Source organism: Ranitomeya variabilis, chromosome 6 (assembly GCF_051348905.1).
Source record: "Ranitomeya variabilis isolate aRanVar5 chromosome 6, aRanVar5.hap1, whole genome shotgun sequence".
Taxonomy (NCBI): domain Eukaryota; kingdom Metazoa; phylum Chordata; class Amphibia; order Anura; family Dendrobatidae; genus Ranitomeya; species Ranitomeya variabilis.
In genome coordinates, this window is record NC_135237.1 from 88,977,880 (window position 1) to 88,996,408 (window position 18,529).

The following is an 18,529-nucleotide window of genomic DNA, read 5'->3' on the forward strand; positions in this document are numbered from 1 at the left end:
CAAATTGCAGGAAGTAGTATTCTAGGCAATTATATATTAGATGGGCATTTCCTGAAGGAAATACATGGTGCTTGAACAGCGCTACCAGCTTTACAGCAGCACTTTTCACACACGGGACTGGGGGGCGCGTTTACTTTTGCACCCGGGGCCGGGGGCGCGCTTACTTTTGCACCCGGGGGCGCACTTACTTTTGCACCCGGGGGCGCACTTACTTTTGCACCCGGGGGCGCACTTACTTTTGCACCCGGGGGCGCACTTACTTTTGCACCCGGGGGCGCACTTACTTTTGCACCCGGGGGCGCACTTACTTTTGCACCCGGGGGCGCACTTACTTTTGCACCCGGGGGCGCACTTACTTTTGGGGCCGCACTTACTTTTGGTGGGCGGGGCTCCTCGGCCTCCGATTTGGTTGGTGGGGCCCCTCGTCCTCCGATTTGGTGGGCGGGGACCCTCGGCCTCCGATTTGGTGGGCGGGGACCCTCAACCTCCGATTTGGTGGGCAGGGACCCTCGGCCTCCGATTTGGTGGGCGGGGACCCTCGGCCTCCGATTTGGTGGGCGGGGACCCTCAACCTCCGATTTGGTGGGCAGGGACCCTCGGCCTCCGATTTGGTGGGCGGGGACCCTCGGCCTCCGATTTGGTGGGCGGGGACCCTCGGCCTCCGATTTGGTGGGCGGGGTCCCTCTGCCTCCGATTTGGTGGGCGGGGACCCTCGGCCTCCGCTTTGGTTGGCGGGGCCCCACGGCCTCCGATTTGGTGGGCGGGGTCCCTCTGCCTCCGCTTTGGTGGGCGGGGCCGCTCGGCCTTCGATTTGGTGGGTGGGGCTCCTCGGCCTCCGATTTGGTTGGTGGGGCCCCTCGGCCTCCGATTTGGTGGGCGGGGCCCCTTATCCTCCGATTTGGTGGGCGGGGACCCTCGGCCTCCGATTTGGTGGGCGGGGCCCCTCGGCCTCCGATTTGGTGGGCGGGGCCCCTCGGCCTCCGATTTGGTGGGCGGGGCCCCTCGGCCTCCGATTTGGTGGGCGGGGACCCTCGGCCTCCGATTTGGTGGGCGGGGACCCTCGGCCTCCGATTTGGTGGGCGGGGACCCTCGGCCTCCGATTTGGTGGGCGGGGACCCTCGGCCTCCGATTTGGTGGGCGGGGACCCTCGGCCTCCGATTTGGTGGGCGGGGACCCTCGGCCTCCGATTTGGTGGGCGGGGACCCTCGGCCTCCGATTTGGTGGGCGGGGACCCTCGGCCTCCGATTTGGTGGGCGGGGACCCTCGGCCTCCGATTTGGTGGGCGGGGCCCCTCGGCCTCCGATGTGGTGGGCGGGGCCCCTCGGCCTCCGCTTTGATGGGTGGGGCCGGGCTCCTCGGCCTCCGCTTTGGTGGGCGGGGCCCCTCGGCCTCCGATTTGGTTGGCGGGGCCCCTCGGCCTCCGATTTGGTGGGCGGGGACTCTCAGCCTCCGATTTGGTGGGCGGGGACCCTCGGCCTCCGATTTGGTGGGCGGGGACCCTCGGCCTCCGATTTGGTGGGCAGGGACCCTCGGCCTCCGATTTGGTGGTCGGGGACCCTCGGCCTCCGCTTTGGTGGGCGGGGCCCCTCGGCCTTTGATTTGGTGGGCGGGGTCCCTCTGCCTCCGATTTGGTGTGCGGGGACCCTCGGCCTCCGCTTTGGTGGGCGGGGCCCCTCGGCCTTCGATTTGGTGGGCGGGGCCCCTCGGCCTCCGATTTGGTTGGTGTGGACCCTCGGCCTCCGATTTGGTGGGCGGGGACGGGCCCCTCGGCCTCCGCTTTGGTGGGCGGGGCCGCTCGGCCTTCGATTTGGTGGGCGGGGCTCCTCGGCATCCGATTTGGTTGGCGGGGCCCCTCGGCCTCCGATTTGGTTGGCGGGGCCCCTCGGCCTCCGATTTGGTGGGCGGGGACTCTCGGCCTCCGATTTGGTGGGCGGGGACCCTCGGCCTCCGATTTGGTGGGCGGGGACCCTCGGCCTCCGATTTGGTGGGCGGGGACCCTCGGCCTCCGATTTGGTGGGCGGGGACCCTCGGCCTCCGCTTTGGTGGGCGGGGACCCTCGGCCTCCGATTTGGTGGGCGGGGACCCTCGGCCTCCGCTTTGGTGGGCGGGGTCCCTCTGCCTCCGATTTGGTGTGCGGGGACCCTCGGCCTCCGCTTTGGTGGGCGGGGCCCCTCGGCCTTCGATTTGGTGGGCAGGGCCCCTCGGCCTCCGATTTGGTTGGTGTGGACCCTCGGCCTCCGATTTGGTGGGCGGGGACCCTCGGCCTCCGATTTGGTGGGCGGGGACCCTCGGCCTCCGATTTGGTGGGCGGGGACCCTCGGCCTCCGATTTGGTGGGCGGGGACCCTCGGCCTCCGATTTGGTGGGCGGGGACCCTCGGCCTCCGATTTGGTGGGCGGGGCCCATCGGCCTCCGATGTGGTGGGCGGGGCCCCTCGGCCTCCGATGTGGTGGGCGGGGACCCCTGGCCTCCGATTTGGTGGGCGGGGCCCCTCGGCCTCCGATTTGGTGGGCGGGGCCCCTCGGCCTCCGATTTGGTAGGCGGGGCCCCTCGGCCTCCGATTTGGTAGGCGGGGCCCCTCGGCCTCCGATTTGGTGGGCGGGGCCCCTCGGCCTCCGATGTGGTGGGCGGGGCCCCTCGGCCTCCGATGTGGTGGGCGGGGCGCCTCGGCCTCCGATTTGGTGGGCGGGGCCCCTCGGCCTCCGATTTGGTGGGCGGGGCCCCTCGGCCTCCGATTTGGTGGGCGGGGACCCTCGGCCTCTGATGTGGTGGGCGGGGACCCTCGGCCTCCGATGTGGTGGGCGGGGCCCCTCGGCCTCCGATGTGGTGGGCGGGGCCCCTCGGCCTCCGATGTGGTGGGCGGGGCAGGGCCCCTCGGCCTCCGCTTTGGTGGGCGGGGCCGCTCGGCCTTCGATTTGGTGGGCGGGGCTCCTCGGCCTCCGATTTGGTGGGCGGGGACCCTCGGCCTCCGATTTGGTGGGCGGGGACCCTCGGCCTCCGATTTGGTGGGCGGGGACCCTTGGCCTCCGATTTGGTGGGCGGGGACCCTCGGCCTCTGATTTGGTGGGCGGGGCCCCTCGGCCTCCGATGTGGTGGGCGGGGCCGCTCGGCGTTCGATTTGGTGGGCGGGGCTCCTCGGCCTCCGATTTGGTTGGCGAAGCCCCTCGGCCTCCGATTTGGTTGGCGGGGCCCCTCGGCCTCCGATTTGGTTGGCGGGGCCCCTCGGCCTCCGATTTGGTGGGCGGGGACTCTCGGCCTCCGATTTGGTGGGCGGGGACCCTCGGCCTCTGATTTGGTGGGCGGGGACCCTCGGCCTCCGATTTGGTGGGCGGGGACCCTCGGCCTCCGATTTGGTGGTCGGGGACCCTCGGCCTCCGCTTTGGTGGGCGGGGCCCCTCGGCCTCCGATGTGGTGGGCGGGGCCCCTCGACCTCCGCTTTCGTGGGCGGGGCCCCTCGACCTTCGATTTGGTGGGCGGGGCCCTCGGCCTCCGATTTGGTTGGCGGGGCCCCTCGGCCTCCGATTTGGTGGGCGGGGACCCTCGGCCTCCGATTTGGTGGGCGGGGCCCCTCGGCCTCCGATGTGGTGGGCGGGGCCCCTCGGCCTCCGATGTGGTGGGCGGGGCCCCTCGGCCTCCGATTTGGAGGGCGGGGACCCCCGGCCTCCGATTTGGTGGGCGGGGCCCCTCGGCCTCCGATTTGGTGGGCGGGGACCCTCGGCCTCCGATTTGGTGGGCGGGGACCCTCGGCCTCCGATTTGGTGGGCGGGGACCCTCGGCCTCCGATTTGGTGGGCGGGGACCCTCGGCCTCCGATTTGGTGGGCGGGGACCCTCGGCCTCCGATGTGGTGGTCGGGGCCCCTCGGCCTCCGCTTTGGTGGGCGGGGCCGGGCCCCTCGGCCTCCGCTTTGGTGGGCGGGGCCGCTCGGCCTTCGATTTGGTGGGCGGGGCTCCTCGGCCTCCGATTTGGTTGGCGGGGCCCCTCGGCCTCCGATTTGGTGTGTGCTCTGCCTGGGGCCACTGTGCTCTGCCTGGGGCCCCATATGCTGCCTGGGGCCCCTGTGCTCTGCCTGGGTGTAGGACACTGGTGACGTCACTTATCTCCGGACATTAGCTCCGGACATTATCTCCGGACATTAGCTCCGGACAAAGCCACGGAAGTTGGCACAAATTGCAGGAAGTAGTATTCTAGGCAATTATATATTAGATGGGCATTTCCTGAAGGAAATACATGGTGCTTGAACAGCGCTACCAGCTTTACAGCAGCACTTTTCACACACGGGACTGGGGGGCGCGCTTACTTTTGCACCCGGGGCCGGGGGCGCGCTTACTTTTGCACCCGGGGGCGCACTTACTTTTGCACCCGGAGGCGCACTTACTTTTGCACCCGGGGGCGCACTTACTTTTGCACCCGGGGGCGCGCTTACTTTTGCACCCGGGGGCGCACTTACTTTTGCACCCGGGGGCGCACTTACTTTTGCACCCGGGGGCGCACTTACTTTTGCACCCGGGGGCGCACTTACTTTTGCACCCGGGGGCGCACTTACTTTTGCACCCGGGGGCGCACTTACTTTTGCACCCGGGGGTGCACTTACTTTTGGGGCCGCACTTACTTTTGGTGGGTGGGGCTCCTCGGCCTCCGATTTGGTTGGCGGGGCCCCTCGGCCTCCGATTTGGTGGGCGGGGACCCTCGGCCTCCAATTTGGTGATTTGGTGGGCGGGGACCCTCGGCCTCCGATTTGGTGGGCGGGGACCCTCGGCCTCCGATTTGGTGGGCGGGGCCCCTCGGCCTCCGATGTGGTGGGCGGGGCCCCTCGGGCTCCGCTTTGGTGGGCGGGGCCAGGCCCCTCGGCCTCCGCTTTGGTGGGCGGGGCCCCTCGGCCTCCGCTTTGGTGGGCGGGGCCCCTCGGCCTCCGCTTTGGTGGGCGGGGCCAGGCCCCTCGGCCTTCGATTTGGTGGGCAGGGCTCCTCGGCCTCCGATTTGGTTGGCGAAGCCCCTCGGCCTCCGATTTGGTTGGCGGGGCCCCTCGGCCTCCGATTTGGTGGGCGGGGACCCTCGGCCTCCGATTTGGTGGGCGGGGACCCTCGGCCTCCGATTTGGTGGGCGGGGACCCTCAGCCTCCGATTTGGTGGGCGGGGCCCCTCGGCCTCCGATGTGGTGGTCGGGGCCCCTCGGCCTCCGATTTGGTGTGTGCTCTGCCTGGGGCCACTGTGCTCTGCCTGGGGCCCCATATGCTGCCTGGGGCCCCTGTGCTCTGCCTGGGGCCCCATATGCTGCCTGGGGCCCCTGTGCTCTGCCTGGGGCCCCTGTGCTCTGCCTGGGGCCCCATGTTCTGCTTGGGGCCCCTGTGCTCTGCCTGGGGCCACTGTGCTCTGCCTGGGTGTAGGACACTGGTGACGTCACTTATCTCCGGACATTAGCTCCGGACATTAGCTCCGGACATTAGCTCCGGACAAAGCCACGGAAGTTGGCACAAATTGCAGGAAGTAGTATTCTAGGCAATTATATAATAGATGGTAATTCTGCTTCATGTCACCTGTCTTATCCATGGTTTTGTTTTTTCAGTGCTATGTTGTGCATAAATGTGATTCTTCAGAATTTATTTTAGTCTTTGCCTGATGAAGAGACCTGTGTATTCTCGAAAGCTTGCAATTTCTTACCATCTTTTCAGTTAGCCATTAAAAGGTATCAATCACTGAGGACTCTCAATTCTAAATATTTTTCTATCTACTGGCTAACACGGTACCAAGATATATATCTTTCCTGTACCGCATAGTATATAGTAATCTAGCTATTGCCACCTTATATTTATTATGTACCCGGACCGCCTCCACATATCCCAGAATACACACCACAGGATCCCTCTCAATCCTACAACCATATGCTCCTCCTACGGCATTAAGCACCGCTGTCCAATATGGGTTCAGATTTGGACACTGCCATAACATACGGAGAATTCCAGCCCCCTCCACCCGGCACCGAGGACACTCAGAAGTCTAAGACCCGCTCTATAGAGCCATTCAGGAGTCCTATATACTCTATGGAGTACATATATCTGCGAGAGTCTGCTCGGTTCACTCAGCGATAATTGGGGTATATATTCCATAATCACAACCTCCCCATACTTTAAGATCTGGACAAGCACCATAGTAAGTGATGAGACTAGTGCGGCTCCTCCAAGCTTTGCTGCAGATGATTGACAGATCTCTTGCTGACTGAGGGGCACAGCCGGACTAGTTTCATCTCCAACTACATCTTTAAAGTATATGGTCTTTAAGACGCTGGAGCATTTTATAGAAAATTATACCTGACTAAAATCGTGCAGCCAAGCTTCGATGTCTGTGGTTGGGAAAGCCAGAATTAGGAGAAAGATTCTCCTTAAATGGAATCTGTCACCAGTTTTTTGGGCTACCAGGTAAAAATACCATTTAATTCAGTGCCCCCTATGCATTACACAAGTACTTCTGATGCCTCCCCACGTATGATCCATAAATACCTTTTTTATTCCTCCCGTGTTGTATGTTAATATGGTCAGTCCGATGGGCGGGGCTTAATTTCCATCTCCCCCCCCCCCCTCCTCGCTTGCTTCTACGCATTCCTTGCGGTGAATTTCAGCGATTGTGTAGTTTTTGCGCATGCGCATTCCGAAGGCATCTCGCGTGTGCCCAGTATGCTTTGCAGAAAAGCTGTATTGTGCATGCGCCGGCATATGGAATTGCTTTCTATGGCCCGGAACACAGAAATGGCAGCAAAATACTTCCTGAGCATAGAAAGCAATCACGTATGCCGGCGCATGGGCAATACAGCTTTTCTGTTTTGCCCACTGCTGGGCAAAGCATACTGCGCACACACAAGATGCCTTTGGAATGCGCAGGCACAAAAACTACGCAATCGCCGAAATTCACTGCAAGGAATGCGTAGAAGCAAGCGAAGAGGGGGGGGGGGGGAGAGACGGACACTAAGCCCTGCCCATCGGACCGCACCGGCCATATTAACATGCAGCGTGGGAGGAATAAAAAAAGTTATTTATGGATTATACGTGGGGAGTCAGGAGGTATCAGAAGTACTTGTGTAATGCATAGGGGGCACTGAATTGAATGGTATTTTTACCTGGTAGCCCAAAAAATTGGTGACAGATTCCCTTTAATATTCGGCTTTTTCTTTCCAGTATATTATTTTTCTGTAGTGTTCTCATGATCACCATTGGCAAGATAATGACAGATTACACCTGTATACAGTAGATCGCACAGGATTCACATTAGATAACGTCTCCACTCCCTATATGATCTATGACGGCCTTTTCATGGCAACAGCACGTGGCTAGAAATCTTAATGCGTTAGTCTTTTTCCAAGGTGTAACTGTTCAGGTGGAGGCCCCTATTATCAGGTAGAGAAAATAAAAAAAAGACAATCATGAGCTACCCTTTAAATAGGCGATCCGGACTCGTGCAGCGGATAAGACATCTAGTGATTGTGGTTTTCTTCCCAAGAATAAAGCACAGCAGCGATACGCACTAGAAATACTACGGAAATCCTGAAAACATGATGCGCTGGGGCCGGGAGGACTGGGTTTTATTTTAATGTGTAAGAGGTCAACAGGAGCTGACAGTGTATCTTCAGGAGGCTCCGAGAAGTGGTGACGGCAGGCAGCCGGGAACTTGTGTAAGGGAAACAAAGTGATGGGGAGCACATTAACAAAACAAAATAATGAACTTTGTTTTTTATTCTTTAAAGAGCAACTTTAAACATAATCCACCAAAATTGCTGGGCAGCTGTAGGCAGCGTGTATACGCAGACACACACACATATATATATATACACACACACACACACACACTATCCCTCTTTATGCTCATGTAGTCCGAATGTAAAATCTTTAGGTAAAATCTCCTCCGGGATTTCAGACAACTGGTCATCAAATGAGCGCAAAGTCCACAACTTCTCCAGCTCATAGGTCTCTCTGGTTTCAGGCAGCATGAAATGAACGACCATGGTCCCTAGTTTAAAAATATATATACACACCAGTAGTTAAATGACATAATTGAAGACAACTTCGCAAAATGGGAAACAATGAACAAATAACTTGTGTAAGTACATAAATACTAAAATGAATCTGTTATCCTTTTCAGAACTGCACACCTAGACTTCAGTTGTAATGTGGCAATCAGCAATGGCTTTAATGATAAAAGGACAGAGCCAAACTATCATCTTGGGTGTACTGGAGTTTTGAAAACAGCAGGCAAATATCAGGGTCCTGGGTGCCCCATTACAGGTGGGTGAAGCCCCTTCATTGTTCATGCAGGCACACTGGCTCAGCTCTGTGCATCAGCTCAGCCACACTTGGAGCATTATCCCCAACAACTTGCTAATCAATGGGGGTCCAAACTCAGGATCGCTTTAAAATGCCCCCATGGAATAGGACGGACAATGGCTTCACATTCAGAGTCATTCATTCTCTATGGGACTGATGGAAACAGCTGAGGACAGCACTCTGCTAACACCGGCAGTCCCACAGAGAATGAATGGTGCAGTGATGACCACCTCTCTACATACCCCACGTCCCCCTTGGGATCACAGTGGTTCCTAGCGGTTAGAATGCCCCCAACCAACATGTTAATGCATATTCTATGGCTAGATAATAGCTTAAAATGTTGGGAATAAACATGATACGTGAAGTCGATAAATATAAAATAATAATATATTTCTTACCAAAATCTATACACATCCAATCATCTGTGTCCTTTCCCTCTAGGCAAACGTGTGGCTCATTTTCTCCCTTCAGAAACTTATACTAAAAACAAGAAATATGACTTATCATTCCCACAGTTCTCTTTAACAGACATAGCTACAAATTGCAACCTACATATAAACTATACATATTACTATGGAAAACAGACTCCTCATTATATCCAGAAGATGGAAGTATACAAAATAAAATCATCACTACACATAGGGACTTAATTTAAAGGGTTTTTTCCCCATCTCATAAACGATAACATATCAGTAGCTTATGCCTTTACTTTATTACGAACGTGTGTTCGGCAGCTCGGAGAATGAAGGCGGCCACTGCATTGACCATTGCCTTCCCAGAATTAAATATCCAAGATATATCACGCCACATGATGGTGTAGTAGATAGTACATGGCAAAAGATCCTTGCCATAAAAAAAAATAAAAAAATCGAGAACAAGACCAGCACATCCAAGCTAGTGTGATCAGGCGCCAAACAAAAAAACATATAAGTTGAAAAACGATAAAGGTTGCACCATTATTTACCAAGAATGATTACTCTAGAATATTTGAAATGCAGTACTGCCATAGAAAATAGGAAAAAAGGGCAATATAATGTACACATGAAACATTTATCTGCAAAAATTGCTATGAAAAGAGGAAGGTACTTCGCACATAAATTGGCCAATATATGTGAGCCCAATTGCCACGTCAAGGTGTCCTTCGTAATTGTGTCCTTGTCCTGTTTTGTCACGTCTCCTCGGAAAAAAACCCTACAATTCATGCGCAAAGTACCCTCCTTTTTTCATAGCAATTTTTGCAGATAAATATTTAATGTGTACATAATATAGCGTTATTTTCTATTAAAAAAAAAACCAAAACATTCAAGTAGAACAGAATAGCCTTATGGGCCTACGCATTTCAAACTGATATTATTGACGGTTCTCAGCCGCTGCTATGAACCACTTAATGTTTTGAAATCCATAGGCTGATAAGGCTCGTCTGTTCTACTTGGATGTTGCTTTAGACAAGTGCTGGAACTTCCTTCTCTCCCAACCATATAACCGTCTCTCCCGTACAGCAGCGCTCCGACCATCCAGCTAAGAGGAACGGCAGCAAAGCTCCTCACGTCAATGGGGCTGGTGAGCCCGGTGCGCTGTTGTGTGGAGGCTCAACACCACGGGGGAAAACTACAGGGCCATAACTGCTGTGGGAGAGAAAGGGGGCTACACTGCTGTTACAAGAGGCGATAGGTGGGTTACGATATTGGTAAAGGGGTTGTCCCCTACTCAGATACTCTCTTCTCAATCCCTATGTTTCACCATTGTAAAATAATAACATCTACACTCCCCTCCGGTGCTGGGTCTCCTGGGGATCATGTGACATTGTTGTGTCATGCAATCTCTGCGGCCAATATGTCATGTAATGCTAGGGAGAGCCAGTGCCGACACTGCCGGAAAGGCACCAGAGGTGAGTATAGGTGTTATTTTACAAAAGGGACACAGGAGTGGAGAAGGGATTGCCTGAGTAGTGCACAACACGGCCGTTACTATAGGGGGCACTACAGACAGGAAATGCAGAAAATATCTGCCCTCTCGACGCCTACAACTTACATCCTATCCCAAGTTCTAGGATAGGGGGACACAGTCACACAAGTATTTACTAGTGATAGGAGCCGCGTTCACAGCAGATAAAGTCTTTACCATTTTCACTATGTATTGGGCCATAGCTTGGAGATGCCGGGTCGACGTTCCTCCAACGACCACAAAATAGTCAACGTATTTCATCTCCGGGGGCACTCGGATGACACACAGATCTTTGCCGTTTTCTTGTCGTAGCAAATTTACAAGCACTTTAATATTAAACTCTGGAAGATCTTCATCTGCAACAAACCGCACAAAAGATTACTGTAATAATACAGCTACAAGGAGCAGCACAGCAATCGGGGGACACTACGGCTGTAACGCTTACGTCGGCCGTGCAGCCTTATCCCCCCATCCTTCCCAGACTGGGTATAAGTGGAGCCAAGCTGGCTCCTATACCTTCCCCATAATATATGAGGCCTAGAGATGGGGCAGAGCGCTTACAAGCTCTTTTTATAGAGCTTGTAATCACTGGAGACACCGCCTCTGCTTGCAGCATTAGAGAGCAATCCTTGAGTCAGCGTCACAACCATGCCGCTAGTCTGAACTATCAATCACAATCAACCATTTATATATGGTGGTGTGATCTGACCCTTTACTCCCCCTGCACATGTCTGTGTTTCCAGCACGAGTGGTTTCTGTTTTGTTTTTTTTTCACAGATCCCACACATTCCCATTATAACCTATGGGGCTGCACACATGTCCGTGTTTTTTCGGCAGCACAAATGATAAAGGCCAATACAAGTCTATGGGTCCATGAGAAACACGCACAGCACACGGATGGCAGCAGTGTACGGCCTGTGTGCTGCCCGTGTGTAACACTGCACAGTATAGGAGAAGCTGAGGAATTTATGTCATTGTCCAAACTGGAAAAACATTGATGGTGAAAACGGACACACAGATGACATCAGCAGCAGTTTTTCATGTATGTGTTTTATACAGACGTGTGCAGGAGGCACATATGGGGTTAACCTGCAGGCTAATAGCATTATGATGGTGTCTGGCGCCTGCACGCAGCCGAATACAGCGGGGAGAAATTATCTTTGGTCTCACCACCAGCATTCAGTATTCAGTCATGGGGGCGATGCCGGTTCTGTCACCCCTCAGAGAGTACAGAGCGGCCGATGTAACTTTAACCCTTGGCCCTGACTGACACTAGCTCTACATTACAGCCGGCAGTCAGTCATGTCTTCATCAGATATATCCTCCTTTCCAAAGGGCAACCCATCATCACCCAACACTAGAGTTGAGCAATAAGACTCATAGGACCCTGGCCCAGGGCAGCCAGACCAGAGCCCGGGCCTCAGCAGACTCCACTGGCTGACTGGGAAGGTGGCAGCGGGCAGAGGGGGAGGGTATGTAGCGCTCTCCTGGTCTACTACCCGGGGAGGGGCAGATCTGCAGAAACTGCTGTGCAGCACGGCGGTGGCTGCTCTCAGTGTAAAACATGTTAGTAGCATTACATGTATGGTCACGGCTATAAAAAAAAGAGCAGCGGTGGCCAATAATAGATACAATGTCAGACACAGGAGAACGGTGCAAAACAGTAAGAGAGAATTCATTGCTAACTTGCTTATTTAAACACTGTCCACCTGCCTGGGAAGAAGTCATTGATGGGGTCACCACCGTTCTGTTGTAAGCACATTAGTGACCATTTAGTGATGTTTCGGTGTGGGGCCAGGCTCCAGGGGACTGACAACTTGCGGAGGAGGTCTCCACTTTTTTAGGGAGCCACCAGGTATGATTATAAAGAGATGTTGTACCCTGGCCTCCAACACACAGCAGTACAAGTGGGCACTACACGGGATCTGGACAGGTGGGCGCTGCACGGGATCCGCACAGGTGGGCGCTACACGGGATCCGCACAGGTGGGCGCTACACGGGATCCGCACAGGTGGGCGCTACACGGGATCCGCACAGGTGGGCGCTACACGGGATCCGCACAGGTGGGCGCTACACGGGATCCGCACAGGTGGGCGCTACAGGGGATCCGCACAGGTGGGCGCTACAGGGGATCCGCACAGGTGGGCGCTACAGGGGATCCGCACAGGTGGGCGCTACAGGGGATCCGCACAGGTGGGCGCTACAGGGGATCCGCACAGGTGGGCGCTACAGGGGATCCGCACAGGTGGGCGCTACAGGGGATCCGCACAGGTGGGCGCTACAGGGGATCCGCACAGGTGGGCGCTACAGGAGATCCGCACAGGTGGGCGCTGCACGGGATCCGCACAGGTGGGCGCTGCACGGGATCCGCACAGGTGGGCGCTGCACGGGATCCGCACAGGTGGGCGCTACACGGGATCCGCACAGGTGGGCGCTACAGGAGATCCGCACAGGTGGGCGCTGCACGGGATCCGCACAGGTGGGCGCTGCACGGGATCCGCACAGGTGGGCGCTGCACGGGATCCGCACAGGTGGGCGCTACACGGGATCCGCACAGGTGGGCGCTACACGGGATCCGCACAGGTGGGCGCTGCACGGGATCCGCACAGGTGGGCGCTGCACGGGATCCGCACAGGTGGGCGCTACACGGGATCCGTACAGGTGGGCACTGCACGGGATCCGCACAGGTGGGCGCTACACGGGATCCGGACAGGTGGGCGCTACACGGGATCTGTACAGGTGGGCTCTACACGGGATCCGCACAGGTGGGCACTGCACGGGATCCGCACAGGTGGGCTCTGCACAGGTGGGGACTACACACAATCCTTGAGCCCCGGCATTCTGCAGATGCCGTGCCCCGGCTGTCATGTGTCATATATAACGGGTATACCGGGCTCGGTGTCCTCGGTGCCGCCAGGCCCCGCCGTGTGTGCGCTGTATCTCTGGCTCTGCAGTAGACACGTCCGTGCTGTGTCCGAATACGCCGCCGTCCACCCGGCAGTCACAGTAGCATGGTGCCGACATAATCCAGGGTGTAACTTGCACACTATCCCGGACCGTCCACCCGGTGCAGAGAGTCGGACACACAGCCGGCCCAGTGTCCGGGCCCACATCTCACGTGCTGCTTCCTGCTCTGCACAACCTTCCGGTGTCCTAACCTCACAAGAACCTGCGCGGCTATTGGTTGCCAAGACGCCGCACTCATCAAAGCAATTGGCTGCTCGGTAACTAAGCACGTGATAAAATCCCATGACATTATCAATATACTGTATATATATATAGTGCCTATGTGCGGGGTATAGGTTCGGGTTACGGGAGGTGCAGTTCCTGAGTATACCGCTGGATGGCGACAGACGTTTTCATTACAAAGTGGTTTGTAATCAACCAAAACTGTGTGCTGCCATCTAGTGTCCGAGCTGGGCGGTGCGCGCAGTCTACAGCTGTAGTTCACTGCGAGAGTCCTCGGTCCGGGGCTGTTTGTTTCAGGGTATGTGCACACGATGCAGATTTAGTGCAGAATTGGTGCAGAACTGCAGCAGATTTTTCTGCTGCAGAAACGCTGCAGAACTGCACTGTGATTTAGGCCATGTTCACACGATCCTTTTTTTGATCCTTTTTTTTCAGGTCCTGTTTTGGAAAACCCGCAGTGCAAAACTGCACTGCTGATTTTCCTGCAGTTTCTTCTGCAGATTCCTCTGCGGGTTTTCAACAGCACTTTCCTATTGGTGCCTGTTGAAAACAGGAGCTGAATCCGCAGAAAGAAGTGACATGGTACTTCTTTTTTTCTGCAGGCAAATCCGCGCGGATTTGCCTGAGAAAAAAAGGATAGTGGGCACAGCGGTTTTTGTTTTCCATAGGCTAACATTGTACTGTACCCTGCATGGAAAAAGGATGCGGATCCGCAGCCTGAAAAGCGCTGCGGAACAGCAGCAAAAAAAGGATCGTGTGAACATAGCCTTTCAGTACAATGTAAATCAATGGGGAAAAAAAAAAAGCTGTGCACATGGTGCAGAAAAATCTGCGCAGAAACGCTGCAGATTTCAAAGAAGTGCACGTCGCTTCTTTTGTGCAGTTCTGCAGCGTTTCTGCTGCAGATTTTTCTGCACCATGTGCACAGCTTTTTTTTTTTCCCATTGATTTACATTGTACTGCACAGAAACTGCGCAGAAACTGCATAGAATCTGCATAGAATCTGCGTAGAAACTGCACAGAAACTGCATAGAATCTGCGCAGAAACTGCATAGAAACTGCATAGAAACTGCACAGAAACTGCATCAAATCTGCAGATGCAGATTTAGTGCAGAAAATTCTGCACCACATTTCCTACGTGTGCACATAGCCTTATCCTTTTCCATCTTCCAGGAATAGTCAATAAATATAATTCTTTGAATGGAAGAAAAATGCAGTTCCACCATAGTTACCCCAGGTAATCCATGACGCTGCCTTTATTCAGGAGCGTACATTGTGGCGATGACGTTTTGTCTTACAGCTTAAAAGCGAAATGAAAACAGATAGTTTGTGTCACCGCGTTCCAGAGCACATTGAAGGGCGCAGACCCCAATCTGGGACTGTGCGCTGTATCCGGGGCGGTTGGGACTAGAGATGAGCGGATGGATTCCCGGGGTCTCCGGTCCGGGCGGCTGGCTAGAGGGAGGCTGTGGATCGCTAACCTTCCGGTGTCCCCGGAGCAGATTTCGATCACCCAGTGCTGGCGGGACGTCATCTGTGCGTCCGGCTCATCTCTAGTTGGGACCTGTGGATTCATTTTCTGTTCATTCAGTCACAGTCTTATCAGCCAGAACGTTCTCATCTCTATGTAGCTTCACTATATGACATCCGGCCTTTTGGCATCTGTAGGGCCGTATTCACATGTTGCATAAATACTGTGGTCTTGTTTTCTGCAGGATCCGCACCAAACTACACAATAACAATCTTAAGTGAATAAAAACTGGCACTTCCTTAGCAACTAATAACCCAAATGCGGACTAACACTCAACCAGAAGCCACAAGAAGAGATCCAGATATTAAAATCACAAAACAATTTTTATTAAGGTATTATTAAAATATCAACAGACATTTCTTTTAAAACATACACGAGTGCCCTAACTAGGAAGGACTCTGAAACTTGTTCAATGATTCACCCTAAGGCCGGCGTCACACTCCACGTATGTAAATACGGTCCGTTTATTACGGCCGTAATACGCAGAAATGTTCCCAAAATAGTGGTCCGTATGTCATCCGTAGGCAGGGTGTGTCAGCGTATTTTGCGCATGTCATCCTCCGTATGAAATCCGTATGGCATCCGTACTGCGATACTTTCTCGCAGGCTTGCAAAATCGACATCTAATGGATTTATGTGCTCAAATGTTCGTTAAAACATATATACAGTATATATATATATATATATATATATATATATATATATATATATGTCATTGAGACACACACATATATATATATATACTGTATTTATATTTAATTCAGCGCGATATACTATATATTACATACAGTAAACCATCTCATATCCCTTTTTTTTTTGCATATTCCACACTACTAATGTTAGTAGTGTGTATGTGCAAAACGTGGGCACTCTAGCTTGTAAAATAAAGGGTTAAATGGCAGAAAAGATTGGCGTGGGCTCCCGCGCAATTTTCTCCACCAGAGTAGTAAAGCCAGTGACTGAGGGCAGATATTAATAGCCTGGAGAGGGTCCATGGTTATTGGCCCCCCTGGCTACAAACATCTGCCCCCAGCCACCCCAGAAAAGGCACATCTGGAAGATGCGCCTATTCTGGCACTTGGCCACTCTCTTCCCACTCCCGTATAGCGGTGGGATATGGGGTAATGAAGGGTTAATGTCACCTTGCTATTGTAAGGTGACATTAAGCCAGATTAATAATGGAGAGGCGTCAATTATGTCACCTATCCATTATTAATCCAATAGTACGAAATGGTTAATAAAACACACACACATTATTTACAAGTATTTTAATGAAATAAAGACACAGGTTGCTGTAATATTTTATTATACTGGTAATCCACCTGATGACCCTCGTCCTGTAACAAAGGAAAAATAAAAAAACAACAATATCTCATACCTTCCGACGCTCAGGTCAAGTCCCACGAAGTAAATCCATCTGAAGGGGTTAAATCATTTTACAGCCAGGAGCTGTGCTAAAGCAGTGCTCGTGGCTGTAAAACCCCCCAAGAATGAATGGATTGCAGGGGAATGACCTGTAGTTACCTTGAGTCGCAGTGAGGCGCCCTCTGCTGGATGTCCTCATGAACTGGAGCCTGGTAAAAGTTCCCACGCTCGAGTTCATATGAGGTCATCCAGCAGAGGGCGCCTCACCGCAACTCAAGGTCACTACAGGTCACCCCGCTTTCCATTCATTCCCGGGGGTTTTACAGCCACGAGCACTGCCTTAGCACAGCTCCTGGCTGTAAAATGATTTAACCCCTTCAGATGGATTTACTTCGTGGGACTTGAACTGAGCGTCGGAAGGTATGAGATATTGTTGTTTTTTTATTTTTCCTTTGTTACAGAACGAGGGTCATCAGGTGGATTACCAGTATAATAAAATATTACAACAACCTGTGTCTTTATTTCATTAAAATACTTGTAAATAATGTGTGTGTGTTTTATTAACCATTTCGTACTATTGGATTAATAATGGATAGGTGTCATAATTGACGCCTCTCCATTATTAATCTGGCTTAATGTCACCTTACAATAGCAAGGTGACATTAACCCTTCATTACCCCATATCCCACCGCTACACGGGAATGGGAAGAGAGAGGCCAAGTGCCAGAATAGGCGCATCTTCCAGATGTGCCTTTTCTGGGGTGGCTGGGGGCAGATGTTTGTAACCAGGGGGGCCAATAACCATGGACCCTCTCTAGGCTATTAATATCTGCCCTCAGTCACTGGCTTTACCACTCTGGCGGAGAAATTTGCGCGGGAGCCCACGCCAATTTTTTCTGCGATTTAACCCTTTATTTTACAAGCTACAGTGCCCAAATTTTGCACATACACACTACTAACATTAGTAGTGTGAAATATGCAAAAAGAAAAAGGGATATGAGATGGTTTACTGTATGTTAGCCATGTCTCATATCATGTCGGGTTTGTGAAGGAGAAACGAAAAGCCGGCAATTGAATTACCGGCTTTTCTCTAACACCGGTTCGTATTTCTTGCAAGTCACACTGCTGGTCCGTGTGTAATCCGTATTTTTCTCGCCCCCATAGACTTTCATTGGCGATTTTTTTTCGCAATATGGTGACAAACGCAGCATGCTGCAATTTTCTATGGCCGTAGACCGTATAATACGGATCCGTAAAATACGGCTGATAGGAGCTGGGCCATAGAGAATCATTGGGCCGTGTGTTGTGCGTATTTTACGGGTGTATTTTCTGCGCTCATACATCCGTAAAACTCGCCAGTGTGACGCTGGCCTAATAGTGATAAGGGGCTGCTATAGAGCAAATTAATCCTCAATATCCAGGCAAACACAGTAACCAATATAATAATAGGTATCTGACAACAAGCAAGGCAGGAATGCAAATAGAAGTTATATTACTGTCTAGTGACTGTCCATAGGTTTAAAGCAGGCCTAGCCAATACTATGAGTATCATAGTTAGTTGTACAGACATACAGAAAGAGTAAATATCCTTTGTTATTACCCGATTTGTAAAGTGCTCTGCAGGCCCAGTGGGAGATCAGCGTCCCTCCTCACCCCGACGCACGTTTCACATCCGCTTCTCCCAGAAGAAGCGACATGCTTCAGCGAGGCTGGAATCGGGCAGGTTGTTCTTTGTGAAGGACATATGAATCAAGCCGCATACAAGGTTATCCTGGAAAAACAATTGATTCCTTCTGCTCAGGCAACGTTCCCCAACTTTGAGGACTGTTTTTTCCAGCAGGACAATGCGCCATGCCACACAGCTAGGTCAATCAAGGTGTGGATGATGGACTACCACATCAAATCCCTGTCATGGCCAGCCCAACCTCCAGACCTGAACCCCATTGAAAACCTTGGGAATGAAATCAAGAGGAAGATGGATACTCACAAGCCATCAAACAAACAAAGAAAAACTGCTTACATTTTTGTACCAGGAGTGGCATAAGGTCACCTAAAAGCAGTGCGAACGGCTGGTTGAAAGCATGCCAAGACGCATGAAAGCGGTGATTAAAAATCATGGTTATTCCACAAAATATTGATTTCAAAACTCTTTCTGAGTTAAAACATTAGCATTGTTGTTTCTAAATGATTAG

General features: G+C 53.2%; 1 protein-coding gene across 2 annotated transcripts; it reads right to left on the reverse strand.

Moving 5' to 3' along the window:
• Positions 1-7,643: 7,643 nt before the first annotated feature.
• MALSU1 (mitochondrial assembly of ribosomal large subunit 1) lies at positions 7,644-13,414 on the reverse strand. 2 transcript variants are annotated; one of them, XM_077268758.1, is made up of 4 exons: positions 11,966-12,201; positions 10,430-10,608; positions 8,707-8,788; positions 7,644-7,994 (listed from the first exon to the last, which is right to left on the reverse strand). In XM_077268758.1, the coding sequence occupies exons 1-4, from the start codon at positions 12,012-12,014 to the stop codon at positions 7,834-7,836; spliced, it is 471 nt and encodes a 156-aa protein (XP_077124873.1). In that variant the 5' UTR covers positions 12,015-12,201; the 3' UTR covers positions 7,644-7,833. The 2 variants fall into 2 exon arrangements, with proteins under 2 accessions (XP_077124873.1, XP_077124872.1); XM_077268757.1 differs by lacking the exon at positions 11,966-12,201 and adding an exon at positions 13,143-13,414 and having other exon boundaries at positions 7,677-7,994.
• Positions 13,415-18,529: the final 5,115 nt, after the last annotated feature.

Excerpts from the sequence above, each read along its gene's own strand:
- MALSU1 (XM_077268757.1), bottom strand. The coding sequence starts at position 13,365 with ATGTGGGCCCGGACACTGGGCCGGCTGTGTGTCCGACTCTCTGCACCG. Across the intron at positions 10,609-13,142 it reads CACCGAGGACACCGAGCCCG|ATGAAGATCTTCCAGAGTTT; the intron begins GTATACCCGTTA and ends GGTTTGTTGCAG. Across the intron at positions 7,995-8,706 it reads TTGGATGTGTATAGATTTTG|GGACCATGGTCGTTCATTTC; the intron begins GTAAGAAATATA and ends TTTTTAAACTAG.